Below are 11,506 nucleotides of genomic sequence, written 5' to 3'. Positions count from 1 at the left end.
AAGAGACAAAAGGGGAAATAAATAATTCTGTTTAATAACTTTTCCTAAAATTAGGAGGATTAGTTGCAATATTCAAATATACATTCAAAACAAAAACCAATGGTAATCAGAAGAAATTTTTGGAACTGTTGCCATAGAACAAAATAAATGATACTCAATTTTCACAAGAGAATAAAGAAAAAACTTCTAAAACCTCAAATGTGAATGAAAGTCTAAAAATGCAAAGAATAATCATTTATTTCAATTATCATTAGATCTAATAAAGAAAAAACTTCTAAAACCTCAAATGTGAATGAAAGTCTAAAAATGCAAAGAATAATCATTTGTTTCAATTGTCATTAGATCTAAACATGCTAGTCTACTTACATTGAGAATATAAAACTTGAAGAAAATTTCAAACTTTTACTTAACAACTAAATAATAGTCATGCTTTCACTTTGAGGATTTCAATAGGGCCACTAAAAGAAAAATATTGAAACCTCACAAGTGATTCAAAACTGGCAAAATTATTTATCTCAAACACATTTAACATATATAAATGGATTTTTCAAGAACTATATGTGCATAGTGATAGGTAATCAATTTCAAACAAATTTAAAAGCAATGGACTCATGCAATTATTCAAAAACAAGAATCAAATGGATGCCATTTTATTTGAAAATTATAATATGAAGTCATATATTGTGTAATTATAAACTAAACAAAAAATAAAGTTTTGGTTCCATGTAGACAACGTAGACACTTTTTTGAGAGCTTCAAATAACATCAAACTATAGAAAATAGGCAAAGAAAGAGAATGGAAATTGAATCACGAATTTGAAAATGGGCCAAAGTAATTAGGTAAGATTAGTCGAGTAAGCCCTAGATCTTGCATTCCCCATTCCTTGTTTACGTGATACTTTCTTTAGAAACCCTAGTGACACTAGATTATTACAAGTGAAAATGGCTTTCAATCTAGGGTTTGACATGGGCTTTGAAAGAATGCCTTTGACAAGTCATAGCATAAACAGATGCTAAAAAATCTAAAGCCAGAATGACTAGAGCAAACCCAACTACCAAAAACATATAGATTAAGGACAAGTCTTCCCCTCACAAATTCCTTTAATATGATAAGAACATATATCACTTTAATACTAATTGTAAATTTTTTATTATGTCAGAGCCTATGAATAGAAATATTGTAAAACTAAACCACAATACTTTTAAAAATGCCTCAAAAATATTATATTAGATACTGAAGAAGTAGTATTACTTATAGATTTATATCTTTATATAGAATTTGGGAGATGTAATTGACAATCAATAAATTTGATAGACCATTAAATTACAATAACGATTTTTATTTTCAAAAATACTAATAATGTCAACACTAAGAAACTACCAAGTCATTAAAATAGTTTTATTGAAATAATGCTAATAATTTAACACCACTAAAATAAGCATGAAATTTAAGATGGTAGAATATTTGATGGTTGAATAATCTTCTATTTCAACTTCTAGCAATGAATTTGAAGATCTAATTGGTATACTCTAAAACTCAGTTAAATATATAATATTTTAATAATTTTAATTTCTCCATTTGTTAAAGTTTTTAATCCTCTTCAAAACTTGAGTGAAAGAAGTATTACACTGATTATATAATATTGTCGAGAACCAGGAAAAATATAATAGAAATGTGAACACGAAGCTTTCATGCATAATAAAGTGAGGAAACATTTGCATTTAAAGGTCTACACACATTCAACCACAAGTCCATCAAGATACTGCAACTACTGGAGTTGTTTTCCACCCAGTCACTAGGGCAGATCCATTGGCCTCCAGACTAATTTTTGTATAACATCCACAGCACTCTCCAAAAGACTCTTAACAACTTCTAGAAAACGGTGGGAGAAAACACTGCGACAGCTTTGCTAGGTTTAACATTGATTGTTGAGATACACTTCTTGTGGACTGTTCGAATGTAATCATTTTTCATCATCGACCACAACTACTTTGATCAAATCGTTGTTCCTGAAAAAGTGCGAACTAATATTAACATATGGCAAGTATAAAGGGTTCTCCAAAGCAAAAACACAGTGGCATGGAGGCTTACCTTCCATTGAATTGGTCGTAACATCAACTACACAGATTGGAAACACAGTCCAGTGCACTTTTGTATTCAAGAATTAACTCTGGAGATAATCCATGTTTTTCAAGCTGCTTGAAATAGTTGGCATATTTGGGCGGGGTTTAGTCTGATAGGTCAGAGCTTATATTGGTGAAGCATAAAGTCACAAAAACTAGTCTCCTCTTAACCCACATAGTATCGAAGATCATATCATGCCAACATCACCGATCACAAGAACCATAAACAAAACTTCATAAAACAGGAGACAGATTTAGCCATTAGCAACACTTCTTTCAAGCACCATTTTGACTGCAAAGTTCTTTTTGAGAAAATAGGAATGCAGATCCTGCTTTCCGTGATTCCTCTTGCCAAAGAAGTAGGGATATGGTCACCCTTGCGTAAGTCTTCTTGCGCATCCATTCCAACTACTGGGATCTTCAGAAGCTTAATCGAATAGGAAGGAATCCCCAGGGCAAGGCACTGTATCAACACTGACCATTGCCACCCATCGCATGAATTTCGCTAGCATTTCACATTCGTTAATTGCAACAGTTTCACGCATGGGAGAACCTTATTATAAAAAGCGAGGACTTGATTAAATTCTGCTTTATTAGAACTATTGTATAAACTGTCGGCGAAACTGGAGGCTGGGTTTGTTTCATATCAGAGTTGCCATTTTTTCAAGCTTTGTTCGTTCTATCCCAAAACCTTTAATTGAAATGGAAATGCGTGGCAGAAGTACTAGACCCTTGTTGCGAACAGGAGATGCAGGTTCATAATTGAAATTTAAACTTACTTGTCTCTGTTACTATCACTGTGGAGAGTCAGACGAATGCAACGCAAGACAGAACGGAGACGGAAAGTTAAATGGGCAAAACGGGCCACACGGTTTAACCAGCATACTCTAGTTAAGCGTGTCCACGAACTCATTCTATCTATGTTGTGACTGTAGAAGACACCTCTGGGTGTCCACAGAAAGACATTTATGGATGAAATCAATTTTAATTGGATACAAAAGATTCCTCGAATTCAAACCATCTATACACTTTCATTTCTTACAATGAAGAGACAATAATCCAATTAGTCGTTAAAAAAAGTTAAAGTGGAAATTTGAGGACTTCGATTTGATGGTTGTATAATCATATTTAGTCATTTTTATTATAGAATATGATCAATATTTTAAAAATTATTGTAGTATAGAAGGGAGATTTTAAATAGATTATTAGACATTTTGTAGAATTATTTATATATTTCTATTTAATGTATTTTTAAATTAGCTGTACACGGAATTGTTGGGAACAATCTCCTCTTACAAAAGAAACATATTAGATAGCTTTTCCAGGATAGGATGTTTTAATTAAATTTAAATAGTGTTTGTAAGAGAATTTTTGGGCTGTCACGTGTAGAATGTATCATCGAATATTCAAACATAAATTTGATGAAATATTACTTTATAGTTTTCAGCTTATAAATTTTTGCAATTTAAGTGTGTCCTTTTTTGCATCATTGTTTTGGATCACACTCTATGATCCATCATCAACTGAAGAAGCAACTTGGTGATTAACTAATGGATTGTGGAAATCTGATAAAATTAATCATTTTCATCCCTTATTAATACCTTATTAGTTATTAATGCTCTTTTTGAAACATTTGAAACATTAACTCTATTTTTCAAAAGGAAATTTTACATGAAATGCTTTAATTTATCAAGAAAAACACTCAAGAAATTAACATAATTTTTGTTGTTGTTTCCATAGAAAAATAACCAATAAAAAATTTAATACACTTTCAACAAAATTGGTTGCAAACAACATCCTTAACTGCCACCATACTATTCAATTATTTGCTTCTAGATTCGATTGTGTATACCAATTTTTTTCTCATCAACGTTTCGAATCCGCTCTTTGTGATTCATCATTAGGATGAACAAGAATATCAAGGAGATGAAAGATGAATCACAAAAAGTGATTAAAACATTGATAAAAAATAATTGGTATGCACAATCGAATCCAGAAGCAAATAATTGAATATTAGCATGGATTGTGAACTTTGTAGAACTTGAATTCACCCACTCAAACAAATGATTAAAACTCTTTATTTATTGTGATCAATTTAAACAAATTGACAATCTATGTTGTATGCTTGCTCTCTTTAACAAGTCTTTAAAGAAGATTAGAAATCACTTCACCCATCTATGATTTTAACTATGGAATTCTAATATCAAATTCAAAAATTGAAAATACAAATAATGTAAAAAATAAACTTATTTTCTTAATAATAACCCCAAATAGATACTTATTTAAATATTCTACAATATATTATTTAAATGCTTATGAAACATTACATTCTCACTTCCGTACAAGCTAGTTATGTCAAACTCTCAACTAATTAAAATATCTTAATACTAGGCATCAAATCACAAATAACTTTACCAAAAGTGTTCTTTCCAAGTCTGACATTTTCTTTCGCAAAAAGTTTACTGTAACCAATCCATCGCAAAGGGAAAGATTCCTAAAATAGAAATCTGGGTTAACTAAAATGGGCATCAGAGCTTGAAAGAAGCAGGTATGCGATAGGGAACATGAGTATCCAGCGCCTCCACAACCCCAGGAAATGTAGCCAACCTGAAGCCACGGTAGATCTCCCTCTTCCATCCCCTGGCCGCCAGTTTCTCCGCTTCCTTAATCGCCGCCTCCAAAGTCCGCTCCGAGTCCTCGAAAACGCCGTCCAAAATCCCTCTCTCCAAGCCCACCTGCGCGTTCAGCTTGCTGGCGCCCAGCACCACATCGCGCAGGGCTGCGGGCTGCAGCTTGCTCCGAACCAACGTCAGCATACTCTCGGGGATGTGCAAGCCAAGATCGAGCTCGCACAGGTAGAGCTCGGAGCACCCCTGCGCCATGAAGCGGTAATCGTGGGCCAGAGCCAACATGAAGGCGCTCGCCACCGCGTCCCCGCAGATGGCTGCCACGGTGGGGATGCTGAGCCTCATGAAGGCTGCGAACATATCCTCTAATTTCTGTATTGCTATGTCAAAGCGGTCGTGGGGGCTCTCGGCGATCCATCCCAGGTCGAGGCCGTTGGAAAAGCAATTGCCTGCGTTGGTGGTTACCAGGGCTGCTGCGTCTGGCGATTGTTCCACCTGTTTGAGGGCGTCAGAGATGGCATCGAATGTTGTGGGATTAAACCTGTGCTCGCCGTCACCCACGAAGGTCAAGATATACACCTTTCCTCTCTTCTCTAGGCTGCACATTTTCAGTGTCTCTACACTCCCTCACGAGGCTTGCTTCCTTGGTTTCGCAAACAAATCAAGGCAGCAATGCAGAAAGGTGCAGATGGGGAAATATCATTAATAGGGGAGCTCCTGTCTGGTAGGTGAATCCTGTCCGCTCGCGAGGCTTCCACAAAGACTGTTAGTTATCCGTGTTTTGGTCTAGTAACTTGGACTTATGGTAGACAATTTTCTGTTTCGTTAGCACGAGCGGTGAGGATGATTGGACCGTCGTATATATTTTATTGGGGGAGGATTGGGAAGATAAATTATTGACTTTATAGTTTTGTCTGTTTATATAAAGAATCTGGCTATATTGAATTGAACTTTAAAATTCGAAAAAGATGTGTGTTCATGTTGCACGTGTTTTTAACCCTCGAAGAAGAGAAAAAAATGTGTGTTGATCATGTTACACGTGTTGTTTCACCTTCGAAGAAGATAAAAAGAGTGTGGTGATCATGTTGCATGATGTGTTTTTAAATCCTCGATTTTTTCAGGCCTAATTTTTTGAATACCGACAAAAGTTCCAAAATTTACAGTCACCGAACAAGCAAACTCAGTCCACGTTACTGCTAATGAATGACTTTTTAATCGGGAATGGGATTACTCCAGGTCCAGGTTACTTTTTTTATACACATAGATAGTTATATTAGCGAAAAGAACTGCATTTTTCATGTTAGAAAAAAGGAAGTAAAAATCCTGGTTTTGAGATCAAAGTTTTGAAGGAAAAGATCAATAAATATATTGTAAATTGACTGGTCTTCATTGTCGTGTGTACGTGGTCCTCTTTGTTTTTGTTAATTTATCTAATTCTTCTTAGAAAGATAACATGTCATTATATGTCTAGAAGAATTTTATAAAATTCATAAAGAAAGGTATTCATTTCAATTTATTATTTGGTATTTAATTAATAATATCTTGAACTTTATCAATCGAAAAGAAAGAGTCACAAGATACTTCAAGAATTTCAATGGTCTTGTATCTCACACTATTAACTAAGGCATGTTTATTCTATATACTCTTTTCTTTGCATATAAATTTTACTTAGAATACCTGTTTGTAATGAGAAACACTTTCAATGAATGGATGAAAATGAGTGATTTTGTTTTCTAACATGTATTTATATATACTAATATTTTTTTTATCTTAGACATGAAAAATCTTATGAAAATCTATTTGGTATCATTGATATTGAATGAAATCAACAATTTTGGTTCTATGAGAAGTACCATCACCATAAGACATGTATAAATTCATCAATACTAGAAATCTTTCACTATTGAGAAAATTGATTAAACTCTTCAACAACAACAACAATATAAATGCACCACCATTTATATATAGAGGATTTATTTTATTTTCAAATAAAATAAAGAAAATAAGTGGTCTAACAAAAAGCTATACCCATCATCTAGTCCATCCCTACTATCTAATTGTGATGCAAGGAATCAAGTTCTAAACCCTTTATATTTGATGCAATGTGCATTGTACAAACTTGTCTTGTTGAGATATAACTTATTTTCTAATTATTCTATTCAAAACTAATTTGATTTGTTCAAATATTTGGTAATTCTTTTTAAATTGGTAACTAGATTGCACATAATTATTTAGAGCTATTGTATGCAAATAGTACCATGCAAGTTGTTTTGTCATTACAAATTGGAAAGGTCAAGTTATAGACTTAGTGTTCACCTTTTCGAATGAATAAATCTTGAAGAGAAGAATTTTGTTTGTAGACTTGGTTATGAATTGTTTTAAAATTGATATTTGAATCTAGCTATAATGAAGTTGTGGAATCATTAACATGTATTACATTCTAACACCAATATTTCAAGGATAGATGACATAATATATTTTAAAATATAATGAACAAATTTACATTATAACCATTAGAAATAAAATCATACATACAAATTGTTAATAATTTCTCTATATTGTCAATTGAAAGAAAGAACATGAGTTATATAAAAGTTAAAAATTATGGCATGTTCAAAATGAGAGAAAAAATGTGTAAAATCTCTACAATATTTATGATTCAATAAGTACACATGGAGTAAGAAATATTGCATGATGTATTGGTTAAAAGTAACAACAGAAACAAAATTTGGACACATTAGAAAAAAGAAATACTTTGAATGGAGAGAAAAGGGAGAGTGAGCGAAAGCGTGAGGGTTTTGAAGGCTTTTGCAATAGATAATAGACAAGGCAACAACATGTTCCCAGATGGATGGGTGTTGACGGATTTGGTGGGTAAGGGGCTTTTTTCACTTTTGAACCTCCCTTTCCTTGGCCCTCTACTTGTTTCCAAATTGGGGTTTTTTTGTGTATTGGATTTTTGTTTGGTCCTATTTTCTTTCTAGATGGATGAGAGCTATTGTTAGGGTAACTCATTTTGGGTGGTTTTTGGCTACTCATTCTTTGTTTATTTTTCTTCCCTACTATTTCATCTTTGTTTGGTTGTTCTTGTCTCTAGCCCTCTTTATTTTTGAGGTTTACAGTGTCTTTGGTTGCAGTAGGTGATTATTCTCTTCCTCTTCATCCCATGGTTCTCCTATTGTAGCAGCTACTACTTGTGCTAGGTTTGGCAGGTTGGTGGATTTGGGTTGCCTTCTGGTCCTATTCTCGTGGATCTATGATGGGAGTCCCTCCTCTCCATTTGGGTGCCATTTTTTTTCTTAGTTCAAGGGTGTGGAGGGTTTTGGTTGTGACAGAATTTCTTTAAAAGTACTATTCAATATTGAATACTTGAGGTAGTTCCCATTGTGACCCTCCCTTTGATCTATTGTCCCATCTTTTCTCTACTTGGGCTAGTGATGTGGGGGCTTTAGATGCAAAATTTTGGGATGGGTTTAGCTTTACTCTTCTCTCTACCTCGACAACTAGTTCTTTGGCTCTATTTTAGGGGTTGTGGCCTCCTCTCAACCTTTGGTGGGACTCTCTATGAATACACCAACTCTTCTTATTGTGGCTTCTTTCGAGGTGGAGTCTACTCTATGGGCGGTTGGTTAAGGCCTTTGGTGTTTATGTTGTTGCACATTTTCTTGTGTAAGATGGCATTCTTTTAGGAGTTGGGTCTCCATTAAAAGTTTTGGGTTGGCTTTGGATGCATGATGAATGTTGGTTACCCTGCAGGAGAAAAACTAGTGAGGGCTCTACTTCATTTATGCCTACTTCTATGGTGACCCCTAAATTCCTTTAGTGGGTGCTATTTTCTTCTTGAATTTTTGTATTTTCTCCTTTCTCCTCATGTCCTCTTGTGTGTCCTATTAAGGCGATTCTTTCAAGGTCTCCCTTTTAGAGGCTCTGAAGGGATTTTATCAAATCCAAGTTTCTAGTGGGGGCCTCTTCCCATGCATCTTCTCCTACTAGGCTTTTGGTTCTTAGTGGTACTCATAACAATAGACCGATTGAGGTGGTCCATGATACTATGTTTGCAAATATTTCTACTAGTGAAAGGTTTAGGGATGTCTTTCAAAACCCTTTGGGCATTTTTATAATAGGCCATTCTCTGGTTATATTGTCCAATGTTTTTGATTACAATAAAATAGGTTTTGAAGGGGCCCCAAAACCCTTACAACTAGATAACTTAATCAATTGATGGAGTAGACTACCTAGTAGCGAACAACAAGTTTTAGAAAGGAACTGAAACCTTCTAGAATTTTGGGCATCCAGAGCCCAAAACCTAAAGACTACACAAAACATAAACAAAAATTCAGAGAAGCCACAACCAACCCAACACCAACCAAACATCAAGTGCAAAGCATTACAAAACAGGTTGACCCAAGCAGAGGGTCTAAGTCATCAAACAATAGACCACAAAAAACAAATAACGAGGGTTTTTTCAGACACCCTCAGCCAACATGAAGGGTTTTTCAAGGCTCCCATAACCTGTAACAGAATCTCCTAGCAACACAAAACCTTAAAGCCTAAACCTAACCAAGAAAAAAAATTGGGCAAACTAGGCCCTTGAAAATTGCTAGCATGCAACCTCTCCCTGAGAGAAACAAAAAACCTAGGGTTTCTTCCAAGCTCCCTCAACCTTAAGAATGGGTTTTACAAGGCCCCCACAACCTATTTGGAACATTGAGAAGAACTTGCTCCACCAGATCCCCACCTCTATAGGAGAAAAAATAAAAGTTGGTAAGAAAGTTAGCATAAGCAACCTTACAACCAAGAGATAGGGCACCATTAGCCCCCCAATGACACTTATATTGTTCAAAATTTTTCTAGATGTCTTGTTGATTCTATTGTCATTAGGTTTTTGGGTGCATCCAATTATTTGTTGTCTCCTTTCTTGTGTGAGAAATTCTTTGTTCAAGGTGGTCCTTTGGGAAAAAGGTTGAGAGAAGCCTTTCAAAATCAATTGTTAGTTGACTACTCCCTTGACTCCAATGCAAGTGGTTTTTTTAGAAAGATGGTTCAGGGTTCCTTCCTAAACCCCTTAGTTATCAATATGTGATTCTCTTGTGGGGTTGGGACCATTGTTCCCACTAGATTTTTTATTTGGTCAAAAGCCTCTATCTCAAAAAAGGGTCTTCTCTTTTTTGGTTTTGTTGGTCTCACTTCTTGTGGGTTCCTCGCTCTTATTTTCTTGTTTGGTTGCTATGTAAGGGTTCAAGACCCCTCCCACTTTATCTTATTAGAACAAAATTTGATTGTGTTAACATAGTTTAATAGAGATGACATCATGTATATAAAAGAAGCACACAATAAAAAAATTTAACACAGGGAATGCGCACAAAGATGGTGGTCAAAAAGGGGGGTATAAGTGGACACTTTTTTTTCTGAAATCAGGTGAACCTGTACCTGGAGGCAAAATTTGAAAGTCATCCACTCAAGATATGAAGATAATGAAACAACAAATATTCTAGTACTCTGAATCTAGTTTCCAAACTACTAAACTTTTTCAAAATTGGATAAGATTAAGGGGGTCAAATCCTTCGCACACGAAAAAAAGACCGTGATTTTTTTTCTGAAAAACATAACATTGTGTCTGGCGTGCGCATAAAAAATGTCATAGTTAGATTTAGTATTTTGACAAATTCTTTAGCATAAACATAGTTAAGAGTGAGAACTAGAAGATGTGTATTTTTTTGTAATTTTTTGTTGAGTAATTTTTTTTAATGATTTTTCCAATCGAGCACATCCTAAAAATTAGGTACTTGTTTGTGCGTGAAGCATAACTTACACTAAAAAAATAAAAAATACAAATTTGTTTTTTTAAATTGTAAATAATCAACTGCATTACAATAATATATAATTTTTTTTAATTTGGATAAGTAGATCAAAAGTTATTAAAAAAATGGTACACGTATGTCTTTGAGAACTATGGAGACACTGGTAAAAGAAATTCAATAATAACATGTTATTGTTGTTCAATTTTTTTTTTAAAATATGGTTAGAAAGCTCAGAGGATGGGTGAACATATGGTGGCAATTTTAGAAATACCCACTTGATGAAGTGTAAACCTGATGATGACAAAGTCGAGAAACGAAGTGGATAAAATAAAACACATCAAAAAGGATGGAAAAGGAGGGGAATCAAACTTCCAACCTGTAGATTTGTCATCCAGGCCTATTTCCAAGCCTAAACAGTCAAAAGTGCGTACGGGGTACCAATGGTATAAGAAGCGCGTATGGGGTACCTATGGTGTAAGAAGCGCGTACGCTCTATGTTTAAAATTTGGGAGTGTGTATAATATGATATTGTATATATAATATGTGTATATACATATAATATATTAAGCATACATATACACACATATGTCTGTATGTATGTGTATTGTCTCCCTCTCTCCCCCTCTCAAGCACATAAAGGGTGCCTCTCTCTCTCTCTCTCTCTCTCTCTCTCTCTCTCTCTCTCTCTCTCTCTCTCTCCCCTTCTCCCTTCCTCCATACCCCATCCCTCTCTCTCCCTCCCTCCCTCCCTCCCTCCCTCCCTCCCTCCCATACCCCTTATTTAATTTTAGAAGAGAAAACAACAATCAAGTAATTAAATAAATAAAAATATTCATTTAATTAATAGAAGAAATTAATGATAAAATAACTAAACAAATAGAATATCTATTTAATTAAGGTAGGACAAATTTAGGTGTCTACAATACCAATAATAGAAGTGATCAAGAAGAAATA

At 34.6% G+C, this 11,506-nt stretch overlaps 1 protein-coding gene across 1 annotated transcript; it reads right to left on the bottom strand.

Annotated features, from left to right (window-relative positions):
* Positions 1-4,397: 4,397 nt before the first annotated feature.
* LOC131033910 (enoyl-CoA delta isomerase 1, peroxisomal-like) lies at positions 4,398-5,607 on the bottom strand. Its single transcript, XM_057965216.2, has one exon. It carries the CDS (start codon positions 5,355-5,357, stop codon positions 4,653-4,655), a length of 705 nt encoding a protein of 234 aa, XP_057821199.2. The 5' UTR covers positions 5,358-5,607; the 3' UTR covers positions 4,398-4,652.
* Between the last annotated feature and the right edge of the window lie 5,899 nt (positions 5,608-11,506).

The sequence above is a fragment of the Cryptomeria japonica genome, chromosome 10 (genome assembly GCF_030272615.1).
Source record: "Cryptomeria japonica chromosome 10, Sugi_1.0, whole genome shotgun sequence".
NCBI lineage: Eukaryota > Viridiplantae > Streptophyta > Pinopsida > Cupressales > Cupressaceae > Cryptomeria > Cryptomeria japonica.
Note: the sequence above shows the minus strand (reverse complement) of the source record. Positions and strands in the feature narration are given on the sequence as shown.

Excerpts from the sequence above, each read along its gene's own strand:
- LOC131033910 (XM_057965216.2), bottom strand. The coding sequence starts at position 5,357 with ATGTGCAGCCTAGAGAAGAGAGGAAAGGTGTATATCTTGACCTTCGTG.